Source organism: Astatotilapia calliptera, chromosome 12 (assembly GCF_900246225.1).
Source record: "Astatotilapia calliptera chromosome 12, fAstCal1.2, whole genome shotgun sequence".
NCBI lineage: Eukaryota > Metazoa > Chordata > Actinopteri > Cichliformes > Cichlidae > Astatotilapia > Astatotilapia calliptera.
In genome coordinates, this window is record NC_039313.1 from 1738986 (window position 1) to 1763583 (window position 24598).

Genomic DNA, 24598 nt, shown 5'->3' on the forward strand with positions numbered 1-24598 from the left:
CGTGGGGTTTAACTGGTCGCTGTGGAGGGATTTACGAGGTTTACAACAAACGGTTATAATGGAAATTTTATTTCATGGCAAAGACACACACAGCAGGTTGTAAGTGCTATGTTCATGTTGCATAACATATCTGTATAAAGACTTGAACTAATCACTGCAAATGGCATTACGGTTATGACTGAACTTGCAGAGCTCCGAGATGAAGCAAACACGAACACAATCTTCTATAAAGAGTTACCTCATGAGCTTTAAAGCTTATAATCCTCAGTATATGTTGTCAAAACAAACAAAAGACAAAACATTCATGTTTTAATGAAGACGGCACAGCTAATGGTGACTGATCACACTTATTCCTTTCCGCTGTTATAAAAAAATACTCAATAGTGGTCATAGAGTTGTCATTAAAGTGAGTAAAGCTTCATATTTCTTTTATACAGAAATGTAACCAGATCCATGGAAAGAGAAAGCGGTATGCTATTGTCAAACACACTCCTGAAAATATATACAAAAAACTTTGTGTACATTATTTGTTTTATCTTTCATATTTGACACATCCCTCAAAACAACATCAAAGAGACAGGAAGCACCGTGAAGTCGGACCGACAATCAAAGTGGAGTCACGATCAAAGCGCTCGGTCTCGGGATGGATAAGATGGCAAAGTGAAGAGAAAGTATTTCACAAAAGCAGAACTGTAGAGACAGAAATAATCTCATTGGTTGAGTTAAATGCTAAAGGGGGGAGCCTGACAACCCTTTCATACAGGTGGTGGAATCTTGGATAGCAAACACTTGCTGAGATGTTGGTGGCAGAAGCCGATCTTTCATTGTAAAGTTCATCAGCACATCTGTTGTTGGCTAACTGGTGAATTACCATAGATAGCAAGTTAATACCTAACCAGGTTGGACTTGTGGCACCGATGAAGGCCAAACTATTTTATTCTTTATGTTACAAGTGTTACTGGGCCCTCCTCTCTGTGATGTCCCGCCACAGGTTCCTATCCTGCTTCTAAAACATGCCAAAATGATCTCCGGAATAATATCAGGACATTACTTGGAGTTTTCTAAGAGACGCAATGGACTTATGTAACTGAGTATATAACACCATAAATACTACGCCTGCTTTTAAGAGCAAGTTATACTAAGATTTATAAAGAAACATTTATGACTAAAGCTAAGCTAATCTATTATGATCTATCATTCTGAACTGTTGAAAAGCACCGGTTAATAGGTTGGCACTGCCTTACAAAAGTTTAGCCAAAGTTAATATGAGTCATGCAAAACAAGAGGAATGTTCTTCCACCTTTGACAGTGTAATCGAGTTAGGAGTGGAGAATTCGGTCAATAAACTGGAGGAATGACTTGCACAGCACATGCACACTGCTTCAAAATGTACTCATTTTGAGTGTCTGTGTGATGAAGAAACAAACAAAGCTGTCTATTTGAAACTTTCTCTGGAGTAAAGCCTGCCAGCCTGCTGACATTTGATAAGTGAACATCTCTGAGCTTCTTGTCAACTTTAACTGAACTAGTGAGATTATTTCCACTGTTCCCTGTCCTTGCTATTAACATATTGTACAGTCATATCCCAATACATGTTGGAGGCAGATGTGCTTCTTGGTACACTTTGAGGTCTGCTGTTTGAATAGCGTGCATCGTACTGGAAGGCTGGTGTAAGTTCGTCCTTTGTCCCGTTGAGTCCAATATGGCTGCTTCTAGGTTGTCGAATACTAAGAATCTTCTTTCCATTTAGGTGGCACGCAGGTGAGTCTACTGTTAGCAAATCTGTAGCGCAAACTAACTACACTCACTCGTCAACAAAGTTCACCCGATATGTGACCTGGTGGCCATTGTCCCAGGCGTACAAAAGCTTTTCCTTTGGGTTGTAGTCAATCTGGGTGGTGAAGGAGTACTCGTTGGTAAAGGGCAGACGTGGGATGGCTTCAGTGTTGGTGTGGGTGTCATAAGCATAGCTCACTTCACCTTCTTTCTGGTTGTACACATTGACAGCATACAAAACGCCACAGATGATGAAGCAGTTTCCATAAGAGTTCCTCTTGAGGCCCGTTGTGTAGGTGGTCTCCTTTTTTAAGGACAGGTCTCCTGGATCGAGTTTACTGATGACGATCACCTCTTGGTCATTGTAGTCATAGTCAACAGAAGGATAGATTACCCACAGTCCACTTTCATCCACTGCAAAATCAATGTCGGAGTGGCCCCTCCACTTCCAGGGGGTGGTGTCCTCATAGACGACATCGTGCAGCTGTGTCCACGCTGCCACGTAGCGCATCCTCAGGTCGTACTTGATGATGTTCTTGGTGAAGGCCCGGTTATAGTAGAAAGCTCCGTTGTAAACCACGTGACCTGTGCCTATCCAGTTGTAAGGCAGTTTGAACAGGTTGCTCCAGCGCCCTGAGGTAAACGGGAAGATTCAAACATTAGCTTTTGCTTATTTAGCAGGTAACCATAGTCCTTAGTCTCCTTTGCCAATGAGCAGCACTTTTTCCTGCATCGAGTCCAAAAACTCAAGACTGCTGCACTGCATATATATAAAGAACAGATTATGTTTACTTCTAGTCAACCTCCCAAAATCTACTAGATTGCTAGTAACTCACCAGACAGACACAGGGTCTGGATTAAGTTACTGTCCAGCCCTTTTTATACGACTTTTCCACAGAACATCCAAATAGAAAACTTTTTAACCAAAGCTACAATGAAATATTGAAAGTAAGCGACTTCATTGGGTGGGTTTTTTCAACCCTAACCCTCGATGCACTGGTGGTGAGAAGTTGTACTTTTTTTGGCCTTTTTCAGCTTTGATAGACTCAGTGAAGAAAAGACAGGAGAGCAGGGGCAGACATGCAGCAAAGGGCCGGACCCAAACCCGGGCCGGCTGCTCACAGCTACATGGCGTGTAGTCGTCCGCTCAACGCACTGAGCTAAACCGGCGCCTGAGGTTGTACTTAACACTGGAGCTCGGCTGCATTAGCATATGTCATGTCTATATTTAAAGTAACAACGAGTACATCTAATTTCATGATTTTAAGAGTTTTTGTTGCTCAGTATATAAATTCCAAATTCCTTTTTTTACCAATTCAGCTTTGATTCTGTATTTATGAACTTAATAGATACAATAGTATGCTTTATTATCATTTTAATTGTCCAGGACAGGAGATTTTGGAAGACACATTAAATATGTTACAATGTATAGAAAATAGAGATGTAACCGACTGATACATCTTCATGTTGCAATGGAGTGACTAATTAGCTTTCACATCCTCTGCTGTATATATAATTTCCCCAACTGCTATCCTAACCTTTCAACCACATGTCTAATTTTGATAATGATGATAACTGAGGGCCAGTGAAGGACAAAAACAGTGCGTCCCCCACCCCGTTCCCCTTCATACACATGTGCACACACACTAGGCCCATCCCTGAGGCCATACACGTAATCCTCCTCTGCTGTGCCCAGTTCAAAGGAAAGGCCAGAGCACATGTCAAGGAACAGCAGGCATCACCGCCACTCACCAAGATACCTAGTCATCCGCACACAGCTCTGAGCTCACCACGCTGCAGGACGCCTGACATGTAAGTGCGTTTAGAAAGCCCATTGTCCAACCACATCTAGATCAACAAGTCAAATCCTAAAAGGGGAGATCATCTTAACTCTCTTAGAGAGTGTAATCCAATTCCTCTGTTGATTTGGATGTAAAAGGAGTGGATTTTCCCACCCACTGGAGCCATGAAGCAACCAAGCAGCCTACATTCCACAGATCTCATCAATCTCACAGAGCTCATTGGATTATCAGCATGAATCAGTGTCACAAATGTTAGAACAAAAAACAGCTATTAGTTAAAGCAGTTACACAAGTATGTTAATAATGGATTGCATTTATATAGCGCTTTTCGGGGCCCTCAAAGCGCTTTACAACACCACTATTCATTCACTCTCACATTCATACACTGGTGGAGGCACAGCGTCCCTGGGGCAGACTGACAGAAGTGAGGCTGCCATATCGCGCCATCGGCCCCTCTGGCCATCACCAGTAGGCGGTAGGTGAAGTGTCTTGCCCAAGGACACAATTACCGAGACTGTCCAAGCCGGGGCTCGAACCGGCAACCTTCCGATTACAAGAACACCCAACTCTTGAGCCACGATCACCTGTTGGGATCACATCATTTAAAAGACGCAGTAAAAGTATCTGTTCGTGAACACTGCAGCACAGACTAAGACATGGCTAACTTTACATTTCTAAAGAATTATTTTCACCCTGATTGTAGTGGCTGCTCAAGCTCATTAAGGCATGCATAAAGGTGAGAACACGATTAAAGTAATAATTTATTTGTCTGTTTTTTTATCCAGGCTTTGGGTCTCGGATAGGTGCAGGACAATAAATGTTATTAGCTTAGTCATGGGCTGAGGATGCAGAGGCATAATAGAAGTGATGGCGGTGTTGTACAGAGTACTGTCACCTTGTTTGAAGTTGTCCAGGTTCCGGAACTCCACGAGGTTGTTGCCATAGTAATAGTTAGTGACGTAGATCTTGGAATCCTTGGCCAGGGGATCCTTCATCCAGGCACCCTCATTGCGCCCATAACTGTGCTGCTTCTCTGGCAGTTCAATCGATGCTAAAGTCCCCTCACAGTTGAGGATCTTTCCTGAAAGTAACATAAGCAGAACATTCACCGTGTACGCCTGGCAGAGAGTGACTTGCATTACCATGGGCTTAAATCAATTTCACGCACAGACATGTGTTGGCAGAGAGAATGACCCAATTTTCTGCTGCTATAATCGTCTGTGTTACTGGAGTCAAAAGCCTGAAACCCAGAGCATGCTGAGCTCAGTGAGGATTCATGACTCACCTGCTCTGTGGAGACTGGGTCGGCTGTTGTTATTGGAGTTGTCGAGCATTAGCATGATAGTCGGAGCTGGTCTTTCAGATGCTGGTGCACTCTGAGTGGACACGGTAGTGGGTACCGAGGTGGTGGAAGGTGTGCCGCTGGTGGTAGTGGTGGTGGTTGTAGTTGTAGTGGTTGGAGCTGCTGTGGTTTCAGTGGGTTCAGCCACAGTGGACTCGACAGTTTCAAGGACTAGCTCAGCTTCTCTGTCCTCAGACTGGTTTTCTGTGACGTGATGGACTGTGTATGTTTTGGCAGAATGGTCTGAAATGGAGGGCAGAAGCACACGAAATGACACGATCGAACAGAAACATTCCTTTATAAACTTCTATAGATTACATACTGAGTAATTTACTTTGTATTAATACAACATTTAAGTAGTTGAAGTTATTGGATTAATTTTATTATTGCATTTAACTCTGAGTGAACGTGGTGTTCCCCTCACGCTGCAACCAGCAGTAGACTGAACATGAATATGAGGCAAAAGTGTCCGGATCTAAATCTGTACACTCCTGTGATCACAGTTGGAACGAGGCTTGTTTCCAGACTTGTTCTGGTTCAAGCCCGATCCACCCTTCAACCCACAGAACCAAAATATTTTGCTGCTAATATCCCAGTGCCAGACACCTCAGGAGATTCTCTCCGCATGTCCAAACTGGTCAGGGCTCAGTCTGCTACTGCATTAATTTGTGTCTAAAGAGTAAAATGTTACTGGATAAAAATATGTAGCTGAAAACACAAACATAAATTTAAGAGTGCTAAACCTGCTCTGCAAGCTAGCTGCTGACAAACTGATTTGAAGTCACACAAGTACAACTATAACTAATATAACTAACTTCCAGTTGAATCATTTGTATATTAAAGAAGCAACACTAACACTGTTTGCTCGTCTTTATGTAACTAAATATAGTGACTTCTGTGACGCTGTGAAAAACGTCCAACACTAAAACTCCACAGTTAGCTTTCATTGCAAATAAAGACTCCAGTGAGACTGCAAAACAAGGAAAGGCATCCCTCAGGCTGTGTGGTGACAGGAGACGTTAGCTATTTATAGCTGTAAACAAACAGTTTTTTGGGTTGTTTTGGCGATGGTTACTTTTGGGCTAGGTAGGTATATTGAGTTTTACCAAGAGTTTTTAAACCATGGATCGTGGCACATGCACGTTGATAAAGGGACAAATGTAACAGCCTGCAGTGCTCCAGAAGTTCACATCAAAGGCAAATTCTGTATGAATGATTCTGAATAATGCTGTCTGAGACAGGATATGAAATAAACTGTTTACCTGTTTAACCAAAACTACCCATATCAGTTGTTTCAGTCCTCTTTGTTGGGTACGATGGAGTGTTGTGCCTATTCTGAAGTTCTAGAGTAGAGATCATTAAATGCTGTATGAGCGTTAAAATCCTGATGCTTAACTAAAACAAAAACCAAGCATCAAGCATTAAATAACATATGCTTGACTATACTAGCACACTGTTGTCAGTGTGAAGACAAAGAAAGCCCATACTAAAGTAGATAAGGTGCCAATTAAAGATAACTTCTGGGTTATTATATTATGAAAAATCTTGCAGTTGGCAATGAATGTTTCAAACATCATAGATCCATCGAGGATTATTAAATGTCTTCGTTATTATTATACATTTGACCATAAGGGGGCACCTCAGAGCTTTTAATTACTCCAAAAATCACGGTTTGAAATAAAGTGATTGGTAAAGATCCCTTCAGTTTATGTTATTTCTACCAGAACACCCGGATGAAGCTTTAGAAAGACGGGAAGCCAATAACCATGAAAAATTCTTCTCAATATCCACATTCTCATGGCTAAAGATGAGAACACTGTTCATAAAAGAGAAGTGGAAAAGGAGGGAGAGTTCAGTATTTAAGGTGAGAGCTAGAGAAGAATAGATCAGAATGTCAATTTAATTCAAACTGCAGTAATTCTGTTATAGTTTTTTGTTTGTTTGTTTTTATTCGGATGTTCCCCTGCAAAAACACAGTGACGACATTATGACAGGTGTTTGAAATAATGGCTGGAGTTTGAGAAATGTAGGAAGTAATAAAGTGTGCTCAATAGACCACATGAAATGCCCCCACAACCTGAGGCTTAACTAGGGGATGATTCAGGGTCACCTGATCCAGCCTTACCTGTAATACCACACAGAGTAGATAGCTCGTTAGCCACATGTTTGTGAAAACACCGACGTTTACTTTGAAAGTGTTTCACATTTGCTCTTTGTAACCAGCGCTGTTTCCTGTGCTCATAGTTATAGCATTAACTTATATGGTACATATGGTATTGATACGGTGTGTCTTAGTCTGCCTGCCCATCAATCTGCTTATTGGTTCCACTTGCACTTGTGCTGCAGTCAGGTGATTTTAATTAGGAACAGTGTACAGTGTGGATATGGACATGCTTTTACTTTTATTGCAGAAAAGGATGAGAGCGCAATGGTAAAGTGCAAACTGCATCCATGACAGAAACAACACCATTATGCTGCTAACAGCTTTTACAAGCACCTACACAGACAGCATGCTAACACTAAGCTAGCCAAGAGCTAGCCAAGCTGACCCCAGCCCAGCAGTCGAGCAGCCAAAGACCATGCGTGTGTCCTCATTAGGACAGGGGTTTGTGCTGGATTCTGGGACTGTAGCCTATTAGTCAGTGCGCCCCAGGGTGGCTGTGGCTACAATGTAGCTGCCATCACCTGTGTGTGAATGGGTGGATGACTGGATATGTAAAGTCCTTTGGGGTCCTTAGGGACTCGTAAAGCGCTATATAAATACAGGCCATTTACCATTTTTACCATTTATTAGTTTATATTGTTAAATGGTAATTATGAGAATGACAATGTCTATATTCATGTCATTACATTAAAATGTTCTAAGTAATATGTGTAATGCATAATGCTTTTTTGAATAATGACCCCAACTCCTATAACAACAACAATGGGAAATATCTGTAAAATGCACAAACATTTGACTGCAGTGCATGAAAATTATGTGCAGAAATGTGATGTATTTGATGTGCTGCTTGGTGGTGACTGTCAAAGCAAAGCCAGTGAGAACCCAATCGATGAGAGAATCCATAAGAAATGGAATAAATAATGTGATAAGTGAGAAATAAGAATAAAAATAAGTGAGAAATAATGGAATATAAATTGCTGAATTCTTATCAGTTCCCATCCACACTGTATACACACACTCTAGTTCTTCATCAAAAACAACAAATGTATTGCTTCTTTCCTTATAAATTCAAACTGCTGTTGCCATTAGTAAAATGTACTCAGTCTCCTTCTGGTCCTCACACAGTGACTTTGGTCCTGACAGACAGATGTGGGGAGCAGTGCTACATAAGCAGAGACCTTAACATGCTCTAAGCAGATGGAGCCTATGGGCACCAGTGGCAACAATATTCTGAGAACATTACCAGAATCCTTCAGAAAAAATGAATGCTGGGTAAGTGTTCGAGGACGGGGCCTTCATCTGTGTTTGTAAAGCAGATGGGATACACACTGCACTGCATAAAAAGAGCCTGTAAAGTGCTTTGACATGGTGATGAAGATATGCAAGGCCAAGGCACATGATGCCACGTTCTAAAGAAAAAGCATTGCCATACATCAGTCTCAGTCTGGAACTACTACAAGGTTTCAATGTCCCGGGAGGTCAGCTTCATAGTTAATATGCAAATGAGCACTGATTAATGACCGTGAGTACCATCCACAGAGAGTTGGTGAATGGCTGCAATCAGGGATGTAGACTTCACTGAACACCAGTTCCACTGAGAGGAGAAACCTTCATGCAAACAGCTGCGGTTCTCCTGAAGGTCACGAGACGCTGGTTCCAAAGGCGACTCCGTCTCCACAGACCCCCGTGTTGAAATGGCAAATTTAACAACACTCTGAACGTGTTTACAAAATGGTTTTGACCTTTTTTCGTGACTGGCAGCTTTTGCAATCAGAATTGCGACTCTGAATGCAACGTTGTGCCAAACACAGTTGCTCTTCTGTAAATTCTCTCCGGGCTCGTCTTGTTGGTTTTGACCTTTATGGATAGTTTCCTCCACCATAACAGCTGCAGAGTGGGTGACTCAAGTTATCCACTTGGATAAGAGTGACGTTTAAAGGAAACTGTGATTGACAGGTGTGCTAACACAAACTGTGTGTCACTGTAGCCAAATGTGCCGAGCGCACAAAAAGCATCAAGCTTTCCCGGATGAATAAAGGTCCCTGCATCCGTGCTGCAGATTATGGAAATGTAGCCGAACAGCGATTTGACAAGAGCGGGTGGGCTCTGTCAGATTCTCATACATGGCAGAACACAGAGTGTGACAACCTTATGTGCGTGTGCCCTGTGCAAACGCAGCATACCTATTCACTCAACTAGACTTAAAGAGGATTGGAAGGAGTCAGGAAATGTTTTCTCTGCACTGGTGAGGGTCCCCTCACGTTATTGTGAGAAGTGAAGCAGAGGCATGTCATGGACATGGCAGCATTGCATTGAGACAGCATTCCATCAGCTCCATGTGTTTTGTCATTAATAGGTTTGGATTTCCTGCTGGCTGAATGTGCACCAGCAATCCAATTGGACACTCGCTGGAACAGCTTTGCTTGAAACAACACCGGAATAAATCTTGCATTATGGGGATCACATGTGCCACACAGTGATGGATTCCCAGTTTTATTAACTCAAGTGTAGAGTTTGCAACACAATTACAGCCTTATGTCGCACTTATTTAAAGATTCTCAGGAAGGCTTTCTGCTGAAACCAAATGGAGCTCGTACACGCTCTGGTTCCATGACTCTGGCTGCAGGCTGATCCTGATCCAGGAAAGTATCATGTGGGGTCAGATTAGATTGCTGAGGAAACTAATTTGGATCGTTTTCAACACCCACAGTGGATCACACACAGATGATCGCACACACATGGGAGCGCAAACTCAGCTAAAGTGTGAACACGCTGTTTGTTTTAGCTCGTGGAGGGCGGCGTTCTACGAACACACCGCTACACTCTGAGCGTGTACAGAGAACCAAAACCCTCACCTCCTCTGTGCTCGTCCTCGTCAGCTTTGGAGGCCTTGTAGTACGTGATGCCCCTCACCACGCCAGGCTGGTGGCCGACCACCTTGGTTTTGACTGTAGGATCAGGCTTTACCAGTTTCCCGTGTTTAATGACCTCTTTCTTGGGCTTGACAACCTTTTCTTTGGGAGGTTTGGGAGGAGGTTTAACAGCAGGGCTCTTTTTGTTGGGTATTTTTACAGCCTCCTTGGTTTTTGTAGCCTGGAAAGAAATTCACATTATGTCAGGATATTAGTAATAGTGGCCTGTGTGTTTTATACGTGGCTGATTAGTTCACCCTTCAGGTGTAATGATAGTAAACGTAATATAACTGATGACTAATCTTACTGCTCTTCTTTCAGAGGTTTACTACATCCTTCTTTTCCTCCATATTAATGTATCTCTATGTTTGTATCTCTCTCTTTCTCTCGTACAGTCAAACGTTTGGACACCATCTCATTTATTGTTTTTCTCACTGAAGCCATCAACACTATGAAATATGAAAAATGTTTTATATTTAAGATTCTTTAAAATAGCCGCCGTTTGATTCCTGCTTTGCTCACTCTTGGCTCTCTTGATGAGCTTCATGAGGTCGTCACCTGAAATGGTTTAATAACAGTCTTGAAGGAGTTCCCAGAGATACATTGGGTTTAGGTCAGGTGACAGTGGAGGTCAGGCCTCCATCGCTCTCCTTGGTCAAATAGCCCTTACACAGCCTGGTGTGTTTGGGGTCGTTGTCCTGTTGAGAAATAAATGATGGTCCAACTAAAAGAAACCAGAGGACGGCGTGTGGCTGCAGGATGCTGTGGTAGCCATGCTGGTTCAGTGTGCGCTCAATTTGGAATAAATCCCCAACGGTGTCACCAGCAAAGCCCCCCACACCATCACTCCTCCACCTCCATGCTTCACAGTGGGAACCGTGCTTGTAGAGACCATCGTTCAGCTTTTCTGTGCCACAGTAAGACACGGTGGGCGGAACCAAAGAGCTCAAATTTGGACTTATAGGCCAAAGCACAGATGTCCACTGGTCTAATGTCCATTTTTGTGTTTCTTGGCCCAAACAAATCTTCTGCTTGTTGCTTTTCCTTAGTCGTGGTTTCTTAGCAGCTATTTGACCATGAAGGCCTGATTCACACAGGCAAACATGGAAACAAGGCAAAGGATGGCTACTTTGAGGAATCTCAACTATAAGACATTTATAGTTATATATTATCAATTTATTCTTTGCTACATAATTCCACATATCTTGCTTCATATATTTGATATCTTAAGTTTGTATCTACAATGTAGAAAGTAGTAAAATGATGTCCAAACTTTTGACTGGTACTTCCTGATAACAGTGGTTACATTTTGCAACTCTTTTACATGCAGTATTCACACACGTCCTTCAGCTTCTAGTTAAAGTGTTGTTTCAGCAAACGTCCCCTGAGGAGACCCATAAATTCCTTTAAGAATGATGCACAATATTTTCTCAGCAATGTTTTCTTGAACATGGTCACTCAGAAGCAGTAAAAGTACAATAATACAAATGTGACGCAACAAAGATTCCAAACTGTTTGTTTTGTTTGGATTATGACCAATATTGTAGCTAATCCAAGTTTGTAATGCCAGAGAACTCCGAACTGACAAGGACATAACTACGGGCATGTGTTGAGTTTAATTTAATTTAATAGTTTTGTGATTTAACTAATAACACACAGTACTGTTTTTAAAGTCTGTCACATACCCGTCCTGGCAGCAGCACAAAGACACACTGAAAGCTTAGACTGTGTTCCTAACCTGTGCTTTGCTCTCAGCTGAGTCTTTCTGCAGCAGCTGCAGGCTGAGGCTGGAGATCTCCTTCTTGATGCTCATCATAATGTTGGAATAGTTCTCGTATCTCTTAAACTGGTTGGTGAGGCTCAACATGCTGTCCCGGACGAATTCATTCTCACGTGTAAGGTTTGTCTTGATTGTCTACAACACACGATCATTAGTGTCACATTTCTCTGTCCATGAGATTAAAAAAGAAAAAAAAATCACAAAATCCTCAAAATTCCCAAGCCCGTGCATCCTGACCGAGACTTTGATTATAAATATGTCAGTGTGGGTTTTGCCTACCTCTTCCAGGGTGTTCATCTGAGACACCACCTTATTGATGTAGGAGTGGACTTTTAAAAGATCCATGCTGTAAAGCGTTCCCTCGAGGAGGTCCACCATAGCTTGGAGCTGTTCGTTCATACAATAAAAGGAGAAGAAACGTCATTAATCATCGTCTCCTCGTGACACAGCTGACAGCTTTATGTGCTTCTGTTTGACCACAGTAATCGCTGAAGTGCCCTCCAAAGGCATTTACTATCACTCTGCCTGAGTGCTCTCATCCATCTCAGTGCTTTATGTTTGTGCTCTACTCCTAAGTGCAATCATATTAGGTTGATTCATTCTTCCAAGTGGAGCCGGAGATGTCAGAGTGGCCTTTAGGTTCATGTGGTACAGTGGGCTTCCTCTGCTTGTCCGATTCTGTGCAGAGATGGTTGTTATTGCTTTGCTTTTACATTTTGCGAACTAAACAAACTGAAATAACTGAAATAAATGCTATTTTGTTTTCTGTAAAATGACATTGATTACATTTACTTTCTTCATGACTTCATCAAAACTTAACAGGAATTTCAGTGTCTGAATTTCCTGACTCCTAGTGGGGGAAAAACAGGCTAAAGAAAACTGTGTTTTTGCACAAACACATGCTGTGACTCTAATAATCACGGTGACTGTATGCTGCATGATCTCACCTTTAATAACTCCGGGGCCTGTTTCTTCAGCTTCTCCATCTTCCACTCGTTCTCACAGGGGTTGAGGGAAGATGGCGGGGCTGTGCACGAGCACTTACAGTCTGATCCAGAGCTGACCGTCTCCACTGTGTAGAAGTCCTCCACACGTACACTGCCACTCTTCAAGCGCAGACATGCATCCTTGCTCAGAGGGCGCATGATGCACTTACAGCGGCAGTCTGAACCTTCTGACGTCATGCGAACAGGCTCGGTCTCTCCGAAAATCTGAAAGAAACAATGTGATATATGTCCTTTTCAAAGCCAAAGAAAGAGAGTCATTTTCTGTGGCGTTGTGTCATATATGTCATTAGGTACTTTACATACACGAAGTGGAAAACATCTCTAATCCTGTCTTGAGCGAGCTGCTTCTGCATTACTGACCTGGATGGTACTGTTATCTACCACCCTTTTTTGGATTCAGGAGACAGACACTATCTCTACTTTTAAGATTAGGCTTCAAACTTTCCTTTTTGCTAAAGCATATAGTTAGGGCTGGACCAGGTGACCCTGAATCCTCCCTTAGTTATGCTGCAATAGGTGTAGGCTGCTGCATTGAATCATATCTGTTATTAACCTCTGTCTCTCTTCCACAGCATGTCTTTATCCTGTCTTCCTTCTCTCACCCCAACCAATCACAGCAGATGGCCCCGCCCCTCCCTGAGCCTGGTTCTGCCGGAGGTTTCTTCCTGTTAAAAGGGAGTTTTTCCTTCCCACTGTCGCCAAAGTGCTGCTCATAGGGGGTCATATGATGTTGTTGTTACGTTGTTGTTGGGATTTCTCTGTGTGTGTTATTGTAGGGTTTACCTTACAATATAAAGCGTCTTGAGGCGACTGTTGTTGTGATTTAGTGCTGTGTAAATAAAACTGAATTGAATTTTAAATGTTGCGTGTTACTGTTCCTTCCTCTACCAGGGAATCCACAGCTTTTCCAGTCATCCAGTCTAATCCCTGCTGGATTTTAATGAGTAACAAATGGTTTTTTTAATACAGGGAAACAAAAGGAAGGGAAGGAAACTGATCTTGAAAAATAACAGCGTGTTTCCCTTCTCTGGAGTTTTAACGGCTGTGACTCACAGGAAGCCTTCTGAGACAAACACAAATCATTCGGCTTCATCACCAGCTGGCTTGCTGCTGCCAAGCATGATGCCAATGCCTCTGGCAGGCCTTGGCTTACTTAAAAAACAAGAAGCAAAATACGGCAGCCAGAGCAGACATTTTCAACCTGAGGCTGTGCAAGCTGACACGAGGTGAGAAACCTTTCACACTGGAGTTCACCTTCAGATTTACTGGATATTTGATTAAACATTCAGGTGGTGATGGTGACTTGGCAGTCTGAGCTCTCACACTGAAACCTTTACACTCAGTTGTTGCACTAAGAAAGTTCTCCACAGTGTTCAGTAATGCCATTATTGCTGCTTTGTTGTTGTCATTCTGCTTAATGTCCGTTAACACCAGATTGCCTGCAAACACAGAGGGACTGCGAGCTGTCAGATTACATCAGCTAATTCGCTCAGATTTACAGCTTTGTGCTACTGAGTTTAGCTATCGGTAAAACATATAAAAATGACACAAAGTCCAAGACTCCCCACATTTAATTTTAAAGCACATGACAGTAAGCAAAGGCTCATCATTTTACCTTATTTAAGTTAGCTAGGTATGTATGTAGCATTGAGTCCTCTTAACTTCTAATTAATCGATGGCACTGTAGCGATACATGTACAGCACACTGCAAGCTGTTAGCTGATGCATGACAACTGTTACGATCTGCGTCTTTATTACTAGCAGAATGAATGAATTGCAGCATTTTCACGTCTAAATTCGAATAATTGTTTTCTCGCTGTGGTTAAAAAAGTGTTTCTCACTCTGCAGAATTGTTTTTTCAGACCATAATTCAAAGTTATTACTGCTGGGACCATGTGTTGGAGGAGGTCCCGCCTGTCATCCCTCCCTAGAGGGATTTAGGGTCTGCGATAAATCACAGGACAGGTGCACATGTGGGATCACTTTGCTGAGATTCTTCATTAATGAGCTGTGGTTCAGCCCTCACATGACTGAGCTTGGAGGGAGGATTTGATCCTCCGACCTCACGAGCCAACATCTTTGAGTTTAGTGTCTCTTTTCTAAGCTTCGATCTTTGAAAAACACATTCACAGAAAGTCTTTAAAGTGTTCAAAGTGTTGCACCTGCACGCTTGGAAAGTTACTCTCTGACCTGATCAGTTTGTTGTTGTACACGATGCAACATCCAGCAGCTAGCTGTAAGTCAAAGACTTATACTATGATACATTTACTTTGTCTGTAAATGTGACAAAAGCCACCTCATAACTGTTTATATTGTGTAGGCGTAATGCTGATGTTTTATGGACTACTGGAATTGTCACAACACGGCTTATCTCATGCACCGCCGTCCTCAGATAACATTAGCTAAGAGAGCTAAATCAACTCAATGGCAAAACACTAATAACACTAGACACAATTCAACTGGACCCCAGATGTGAGAAGCTTTATTTTGCTAATGTGACATTTTTTCACAAAGTTGGATCCAGGTAAACGTTCAGTCGAATTCAGCAGAATTTGTTGCATTAAGTGTGAGGTGTCACAGGCCGTGGATCCATATGTGACTGTAACAGCTCGTCATCTCACGGACTGCTGCACACTTGTGAGGGTTAGCATCAGTTGGACGCAGTTAAGCTGGACATCTGTGAAAGGTTTGAATGACAGCGCTGTCTAGAGTCTGTCTGCTTCACGGTCCCAGATTAAAATTAGCTGAAAAAACCCCAGATACTGATGAAATTCACCTTTTGCAGTTTAAAAAAGGCGACACAATATATCACAATGTGTTACTGACATACTCGACAGCCTGCTGCCTGTACAATCACTTGTGCGGATGGCTCAATATGATGTTCATGTTGTCTGTGTAGATGTGTCTCTCTCTCTAAAGCTAACATGTTTAATGTGAATACAGACGATTACTGGTTTGGTCAGAGGAAAACAGTTCATGTATTCATTTGTCAGCGTTTCCATTATTTGCATCTGACTGGCTGCAGGTCACTGAGAAAGACTCCTGGTTCTACTTTGATGGACTTTCATGTTCGGACTGCAGGAATCAGCAGGCTGACCACATGAAAATAACCTGCACGTTTCCTCATCTTTACATGCAAATGAGACTGTGAGGTATTAGTAAATATTTAACTTTCTCCACTGATTATTCTGGACCTTGCTACAATATAAAACACAGCAAGTCGACTATTTACATAAAATCTCACGTATTTTTTATGTTTTGGTCGATGGTATATTAATGAATTTGTGACTGTTTGTCCTGGTCAAAGCACAGCTTTTGAAGTCTTTTTGTAGTGCAGCCGCAGGCTTAGTGATGGCAAAGAGGGTTAGTGGTAAAGGTGGTGGTGGGGGGGCTCATTAGTGAAGGAATGCAGGCCGAGTGATGGGAAAGGTGTAGAGGGTGTTTCGTTTTGGGGAGTGGATGATTTCCCCTACTCTACAGTACACATACTGGGAGGGGGTCTTGATATGGGGCAGGACTCCTGTGTGCAGAGCCCAGGTAATCCTGACCCATGTCAAGTGTAAAGGCAGCAGCCTGACAAATCACACACCCACATGAAAATAGAACGGATTAGCAGATTAAACTTCTTTAGCAGGGGCTCTGCCTATGGCCCCGCTGAGCTGCATTGTTCAACCCCAGCTTAACACCAACCGCTGCATAGCAACATCAGCTTTAAGGTGGAGAAATTCCAGCAAGATTGACTTTGGTGCCTGGTTTAAAGTCAAGAAGGACTGAGTCATTATCTTGTGGGCTTTTTTGTGGCACCTATTGTGAACAATCTGAATCCCTCTGCCGGTCAGAGCAGCTGCTTCCTCCATCTGTCAAATCAGATGAGCCTATATGCCTAACTGACCATCCAGCATCCCATGCCAAGCTGACCTATCAGCATGGGAACAGCCAACACAATTAGCAGTGCTAATAATTAAGAGTACAGCGCATTTAACGCATGCTTTGAGCTCTGAGTCTTTGGCCTTGACCTATCAAGTGCAGTCAAGTTTCAGGTCAAAAAGAACACGGCTCAAATGTGAACTCACGTCTGCACGATGGGAGGAAAAGAGCCTGCACACTGCAAGGAGCTCTATTAGATCAACTGCTGCAGCCGTTAACAGCTAACGTGCCCTGACAGTGATGAAGCGAAACCCCAATTGTGCTCAGGATTGTTTAAAACACACAACGTGCTACACAAAAGGCCGCCGCATTCATTAGCCAGTGTTTCGGGAGCACCGGCCTGTTGTATCTGCAGCTGTGCCCGTACAAACAAGGATATCCTCCCCTTTTAGAGATCTGCCAGCTGCTAATCACTGGGACAACTGTGTAGTGAAGAAGGCAGGCATGGCAGGTACAGTATGTTCAGCTGCATCTTTCATCCTCCCGCAAACCCAAACATCAGCACTCTGTCTGTCATTTTCCCACAAATGCCCAGAGAGGGCACCCTGAGTTCTAACCCTTCAAGATTTATAGCAAGAACTACGCCTTTAAAATCCTCATCATCTCCTTTCAAGGGTACTCGAGCGCCAAAGTGTGATCCATGTTCCACTCTGACCTGATTTTTAATCTAATTAGCAGTACTGAAGACACACAGTGCCAATACAAAAATTAACCTGGTATCTTTATTAAAGCCTTCAGTCTGGAGATGAACCTTGAAGTCGCTGGTTCAGACAAAACTACCAGCATTAGCGTGCGGATGTTAATTAGCTCAGCACAAAGTGTATCAAGCACTCGCAGCTTTTAGGGGTACACATCTACATTCCTGCTGGATCTGTGTATCTGAGCAAATAACACTTAAAGCTTTCAGTCTCTACTCAAAGACATATACACCTTCATGAGTTTCATTTTAGCCACAGTCATTTTACAAAAGCTCCGAAAAGTACTAAACACATGTTTTTATGACACATAATTATTTTGTCGGTTTTTAAGGGTGCAAATCCGCTGAAATCTCACAGATGCAAATCAATCTGTCATTGTGGCACTATCGTAATAACTTCAAGTACAAAGACACACTTCCCTAATTATTAGTGTCTGCTTTGTGACTTCAACCATGAGTGGAATGATTGCTGTTGCCAAAGCCTTTTCTCCAGATGATTTCTCACCCCAGATGTTTATTGGAGCCATTAAGAGCTGCAAATTCCTTCAGTGTTCAGTGACACAGATCCTCTACTCCATTTTAAAGCCATTTATTCAACAAACTGATTCAACCGTGAAAAACAAATGCAATGCTTTGGTGATATCAATGTGAATGCTATTTTTACTTGAACATAATATTCCCACAAATTCTGACCTTTACATGGAAGTAAAGCTATATTGTAACCTGTGCGCTTGGTTTAGCAGCGTTTCCTCACAGTGAACAGGTTTCCACACAGTTCTTCAACAAAGTAAATACGGTCAAGTATGTCTAGCATTAAGGAACTCAACTTTAAATGACAACTTAGAATTAGCCACTAGTTAGCTTAGCTACCTAGCCATGACCGTGCTTCGCTAAAAACCTAGAGACTTGCAGATCTGATATCTAAATGAGATATCAGTCTGATACTGACCCAAGAAGTTTGATTAGATAATGATGAGGACAATGAATCAGTTTTATATTCTTTTGTCTTTATTCTGCAATGCAACAGCAGAGCTAACAGCAGAGCTAACAGCAGAGCTAACAGCAGAGCTAACAGCAGAGCTAACAGCAGAGCTAATGTAGCATAGAGGAAGCTAACAGTAGTTTACAGGTATTTCACGCTGCAACATCAACATCTTCTGTTTGTGTGTTTGTGAAAGTTTTTGACTTGTCAGCAAACTGTAGTTAAAGTGTGCTAAAATAAAAAGATCCAAGCATAACCACGGATTACTTTTAGCTTATCTAAAAAGTCAGACTATTGATACGGTGCAAAACTTGTTGGTAAGCTTTTAACATACTTACGTAGTTGTCAATGTGATTAAATGTTATTTCACTTTAGCTGAAACAGGAGAAACAGCTGCAACTGTAGCCTGTAACTCTGCTTTGATGTGAAATAAAACCAGTGCAAATGTATTATGAATGATTTATTTTTCCCTTCCTTTATTGTGTGCCTGTTTTCATTTATCTCACTAATAAATTGCAATTCATATATTCATATATTTGTGTTCATTTCTTACATGTACAGATGATTAAACACTGATATCAGATCAGTACTGGGCATCGACAGCAAAGGTGTCGTTATTGGATCGGAATCGGAGAAAGCTGGATTGGGCCATTCCTCAACAAAACCAGTACTACTATTTGTTAATACTTGGCATCTCTTCTATAAATAATTTAAGGAAAACTGCACTGACACAACAGTGAAAAGAGCAACACCGAAGTCACATGACTTTAACCCCTGCTGACCTCCTGTGTTCAGTGTCATTAAGTTGAAGGTTCTCAACAACTTTTCTAGTCCTAAAAGTTTCACAGTTTAAACGTGGACTTTATGTTCCAGGTGAGGGAACCAAAAGTGCAAAAAAGTCAGCTACTTCCTGCTGTAGGTGTCCAGACGACTAACTGTAGGATGGATGCAGCTTCTGGGTCTGAAAAGCAAGGAGCCTTTAACTTGGATTGTTTTACCACCAGCAGGTGGTGACTCTCTGGTTTCAGGAAGGGTTCTGCTATTAAAGACGTCTACGGGAAAATGACCATCGGTTATCTTGCTCTCAGTGAGCTCAATCTCTAGTTTCAGGTCTACGGATTAAAATACTGAGATTATTTGGTCAGTATCAGAGTCAGAGTATGCTCACTGGGTGACGACTTCATGAACAACACTTTACTATTTTCTTCAGTAGGAGAATTTGCAGATAGTGAAATAAATCGGAAACATTTTTCTTTGAATCCTCTCAATTACAAATTGAGCTGCACACAGGGTGAAAAGGGTCTAACCCTTGTAATGTTTAAACATATGAAACTATTTAATTTATCTTTAAGAAAAGGGGCAATAATAAGAGAACCATGTGTACCAAGCAAAATCACATCTTAATCAAATTCCCGTAATGTACAGAGCTGCAGAGGATGAACCAGTCGGGGGGAGAATAGGTTTTCTTCAGCCTCAGTGTGACAGACACACGAGTCTCTCATTTCCCACAGCTTTGTTTTAACCACAAACAGAGACTTGACTGTCTGCAGACTGATAATGTTGACTCTTCATCAACCTCCATGTGACACCCCCAATTAAACGAAGTTGTGTTGGCATAAGACAGCATGAAAGAAATGTCATTTCAGGCACATTGAAGACTACAAGGCAAACTGCAGCACCTGCAAGTCCATAAATATTTAATCGTGCCCAGGCTCTGACACTGCCTAAATGGCACAGACTGTCTTGCTGAGGCAGACTCAGCACCCCATGCTGCTCTTTATTCCTCCCTACCCCCTAGTTGACCTTGTCCTGATTGTCCTCAGGTTTGTTTACAACCAAAATAAAACGCAGGTGCATATGCCGGTTCCCACGCCACCCTCCGGTGCCCTCACTGCTCTTACTGAAAGCACCAGTCTGACTACAGTAACAAGGAGTCAGCCATGACACTGCTGCTGCACAATGAACGAGGCATGACTTCATACTGATATAGAGCTAAAATAATAAATAAATGGCATCAAATTGTTTGTGTAGATGTCATAAAAATCTTTATCATTTTCTACTTTTGATGTAGAATTGTTGAGCAGTAGGGGACGGCTGTAGCTCAGGTGGTAGAGCAGGTCATGTACTAATCACAACGTTGCTGGTTCAGTACTTAGCTGCCCAAATGTGCATGCCAAATATCCTTGGGCAAGATACCAAGTTTCTCCCCGATGCATCCATCATAGTGTGAATGTTAGAAAGCACAGAAACAGTGCTTGTATGAATGGATGCATATTGCTATATAAGAATCAGTGCACTTACAATTTAATAACCTTACTTAGAGGATAAATCATAAAAATAAGTGCTACAAAAATCAAGGCGATGCTAAAAAAAACCTGCAATTCCTAAAGTGACCACTTGAGGCAGAGTGCATCCATCCATTCTCTTCCACCTATCAGTTTTTAGGACCGTGCAAACATTGGGTGGACATTCAAGTTCCACACAGAAAGGCACTGGTCAGACCAGCGCAAACTGGGTTTTTTTTTTTTTTTTGGGGGGGGGGGAGAACAAAAAAAGTTCAGTATTAACAAACAGAGTGAAGTTACAAGAGGAAGAGGAAGAGGTGGGAACTTCTATATATGTGCCTGACCCCGTTGCATATATATTTCCAGGAGTTCCTTTCTCAAGGGGCAAAATATAGAGAGGGGAATATTTAAATCAAGTATGCAGTCTCATTTATTAACATTTGCATCACAGAATTTACTGCTAATTGCACCATAAAACAGCATGTCTTGCTTGTGCTTGATATTGGAATGAACTGACTGCACCTGTGTTAAGGAAATAGTGCAACGTCTGTAAATCGCCTGTAAAACTAACCCCACCTATTTGGGGGTTGGACTCACACACTATTTTGTGTATTTTAGCACTTATTAGTAGGTATCTGAGCATGTCTGAGGTACTCACACAGTCTATAAATGAATCTTGTTAATTAAGTGGAACAAACTCCCAGAAAGCCTCAGATCAGCTGAAACACTCAGTTTATTTAAATCCAGGTTGAAGACTCACCTGTTCTCAGCTGCATTTGAATAAAGCACCAAATCCACACTTTAAGCTTAAATTTCAAAACTTACATTTAACTACTGATTTTATCTACTGTTCTGATTTTATCTGTTTTGATTTTATATACTGTTGTTTGTTTGTTTGTTAATTAGTTAGTTAGTTTATTTGCTTGTTTTATTCAATTTTAAATCATGCTTTTTATTTGTTCTTGTTTCTAATGTCTCTGTAAAGCACTTTGAATCACCTTGTTGTTGAATTGTGCTATACAAATAAACTTGCCTTGCCTTGCCTTGCCTAAGTGTTCTAGTGTTAGCTGATAACTTAGTAATCCATTCACATTTCTGGCTACAAAGAGCCACGGCCACAAAAACTCCAGGTTTGGAGGAGGTGAAGAAGGAAGTTCAAAAGCCAGTGTAATGTCACAGCACTACAGCGACCAGTTCCACTGTTACATCCAGTCGATCTTATCATAAATGTTTATCATAAGTGGACAACACATTTTAAAGCCTCAACACCAACATTTTTTAAAATGTTTTCTGAACAAGCCTCGGGACATTTTTTTTCCAAGCCAGAAATTCCAATATTTAGATGCAGGGGACTAATAAAATACCAGAATTTCATTCACTAAAACTGAAGCACAGACTTGTTGGATGGTCAGTTCCATTAAAATGCTCCAAAGCACAAACATACGAGAGAAGACCGGCGGAGTGACTGAAATGATCCAAAGTAAGATTTAGCAGCGTTCACCTACAGATGCCTGTTGACACACCTCTCTATCAAAGTGACAATTTCCCTAACTTTGAGCCTTTGTATTAAAAAAGGAAAAAATTTCCCAGGCGTCAGACGTGTTCATGTGGTCAGTTCTGGTAGTCTATGGGGACTGGCTTACTTTTGGAACTAAACTCAAGTCCATTAGAGGAGCAGCGGGTTTGTGCTCTTCCTTATTGGCTGTTTTTCAGCCCCAGTGATTGCTCATTGGTTACTGACTTTTCACCAAGTACTGTGGGTTGTATCAGCTGTTACCTAATTTATACATTTTGCCACAAGTAAACAGACACCTGCTTATTCCACCTATATGTACTGTTGAAAGTTCCAAAATGAGTCCGCTGCTTTGGAGTTTCCACTCATCGAGTTGCAGGCATTTCTTCAGCTTTAAGGTCAACATGAAAGATTCAGACGTTATGCTTCAAATGTTAGACGAGTTCTTCGGTCAGCTGGGAAGAAAAACATGTTTATGTTCTGACTTTGTGTATTGAAATGGTGCAAAGGGACACAAAGTTGAAAGCACTGATGGCAACATTATCACTCCTCTTCACTGGAACTCAGGAAAGTGTTGCCAGTACTGCTACTCCCAGTGTTACACCCTGAACTGCTGCTATGCATGTACCACTTGTACTAATAATGGGTTTTACTCTTCACTGACCTACACTGGTGCTAAAGGGGCCACCCTGATAGAATCAGCAGCAGACGATTGTTGACAGTCTCTCTCACACACACACACACAGACAATCTAGCCTCTGGTCCACAGGCATATTGAACATATGCTATATCTTCTGGCAGTGTGTGTGTGTGTGTGTGTGTGTGTGTGTGTGTGTGTGTGTGTGTGTGTGTGTGTGTGTGTGTGTGTGTGTGTGTATAGCTGGATTAAGCTGAGGGAGAGTGAGGGCTTACTGTAGTCCAGCAGCTGTACAAACACGGCAGCCAGATATTACCGTTCCCTCACTGAGTGCCATCTCTCCCACACTCTGCTGCCACAGTCCTGAGCGCACTGGAGGTGTCATTACAGGCACCTATGGTTACTGTTGTCGCACAAAAGCCCTCATTGGGAGGATTACCTCGAGTCACAAACAATGACACAGAACCCGAACCATCTGCAGACCTTAGACAGGAAATTTAAAGCCCCGGCTCGAGGGAGGTGTTCGGAGCCACTTATTTGTCTGTCTGAGAGCCTCCGTGAAATGGATCACAGTCAGAGGTGCGCATGAGCACAGAGTGAGCGCTGTTAGAGTTTGATTTGAAAACGCGCAGAAAAGTCCCACAAAGTAAAGTGGTCTGTTCTTACCTTGCTCTGTGAGGACGCATTTTTACACAGAATCAGCAGACAGGCCAGCAGCTTCGTATAGCTCCACATTTTCTCTCGTGCGTCAGTTTGTGCGCAATAAATTTAGAAATCCAAAGCGGGAGGTGCTGCGGGCATTCCAGAGCGCTGCGCCTATTTCAGCTCCATTTCCACTTTGCACAGAACACGTACAGTATGCGTGAGCCTGTGCGTGTGGATGTATGGATGGCTGGATGTTGGTGCGCACTCTGTGTTCAGCCAGGCGCGTAGTGTGCATCATCCGTCATCCGCTATCTTCCGCGGATGGGAGGGGTTTACACGCTAATACCCATAATGTGTGTGTGTGGTTGTGTGTGTTCACTGTGTAGAGGACGGATAGCTTCGGTTTAAAAATATGTGCTTAAAGAAAAAAAGTAGAAAGATTATTATCCATAGTCACTAAATTAAACTACTTTATAAGTGACTGTGATCTGGATTTGTAGCTTTCCATCCGTGCATTTAACTGTTCTCCGACACTGCGTCGCTCTTTGCAAGTTTAAAGGCGGTGATGAAAGTCGCATAGATTTTCACAAGACTAAGCTCTAGTATACACTTGAATGCCTGTGGCGCCACCGTCTGGACATTGATCCGCCGCATTGTTGAGTACTTCTGTGACTGTCGGGGTGACAGTCCCTACCTACCCGTGGTCTTGTAGCTCACCATCTTCAGAGGATTTTTTGTTAAGCCAATTAAATGAATCGTTCAAGCATACAACACATTTTGTGTGAAAACATATCAGGAAACCTCTGGGATGATTTTGTGCTGCTGACATGAAGCAAAAGACAAAGTTCTCAGACGAGCTTCAGTCTGGACGCTTCTGAGGCTGACGGTAGTTCACCTGCCTGATGCTTCAGCCTCCCGTGGAGGAGCAGTCAGCAGAGACATCTGCAGGACATGAGGGAAACAGCATGTTTAACAATAGCTGTAGATAGAGCCAATGCAGACTACTGATCCTTATTTAGGTTTCCTTTGAAAACAGCAGAAATGTCCCACTCTGTTTGAGGGGCAGGAAAACGAACTGTATGCACGTTTTTGTGTGTCTAACACAATTATTACAGCTTGTATTTTCAAA

The 24598-nt window shown here is 42.3% G+C and overlaps 1 protein-coding gene across 1 annotated transcript; it reads right to left on the bottom strand.

Annotated features, from left to right (window-relative positions):
* Positions 1–51: 51 nt before the first annotated feature.
* olfml2a (olfactomedin-like 2A) lies at positions 52–23771 on the bottom strand. The gene is made up of 8 exons (XM_026187912.1): positions 23491–23771; positions 12724–12987; positions 12056–12163; positions 11735–11911; positions 9940–10177; positions 4864–5163; positions 4474–4659; positions 52–2409 (listed from the first exon to the last, which is right to left on the bottom strand). Exons 1-8 carry the CDS (start codon positions 23557–23559, stop codon positions 1805–1807), a joined length of 1947 nt encoding a protein of 648 aa, XP_026043697.1. The 5' UTR covers positions 23560–23771; the 3' UTR covers positions 52–1804.
* Positions 23772–24598: the final 827 nt, after the last annotated feature.

What these genes read in the sequence shown, in the direction of transcription:
- olfml2a (XM_026187912.1), bottom strand. Translation starts at nt 23,559, where the DNA reads ATGTGGAGCTATACGAAGCTGCTGGCCTGTCTGCTGATTCTGTGTAAA. An exon ending in AGATGAACACCCTGGAAGAG is followed by an intron (nt 11,912 to 12,055) that starts GTAGGCAAAACC and finishes CGTGTGTTGTAG; the next exon opens with ACAATCAAGACAAACCTTAC. An exon ending in CAGCTGAGAGCAAAGCACAG is followed by an intron (nt 10,178 to 11,734) that starts GTTAGGAACACA and finishes ATTTCTTTCCAG; the next exon opens with GCTACAAAAACCAAGGAGGC.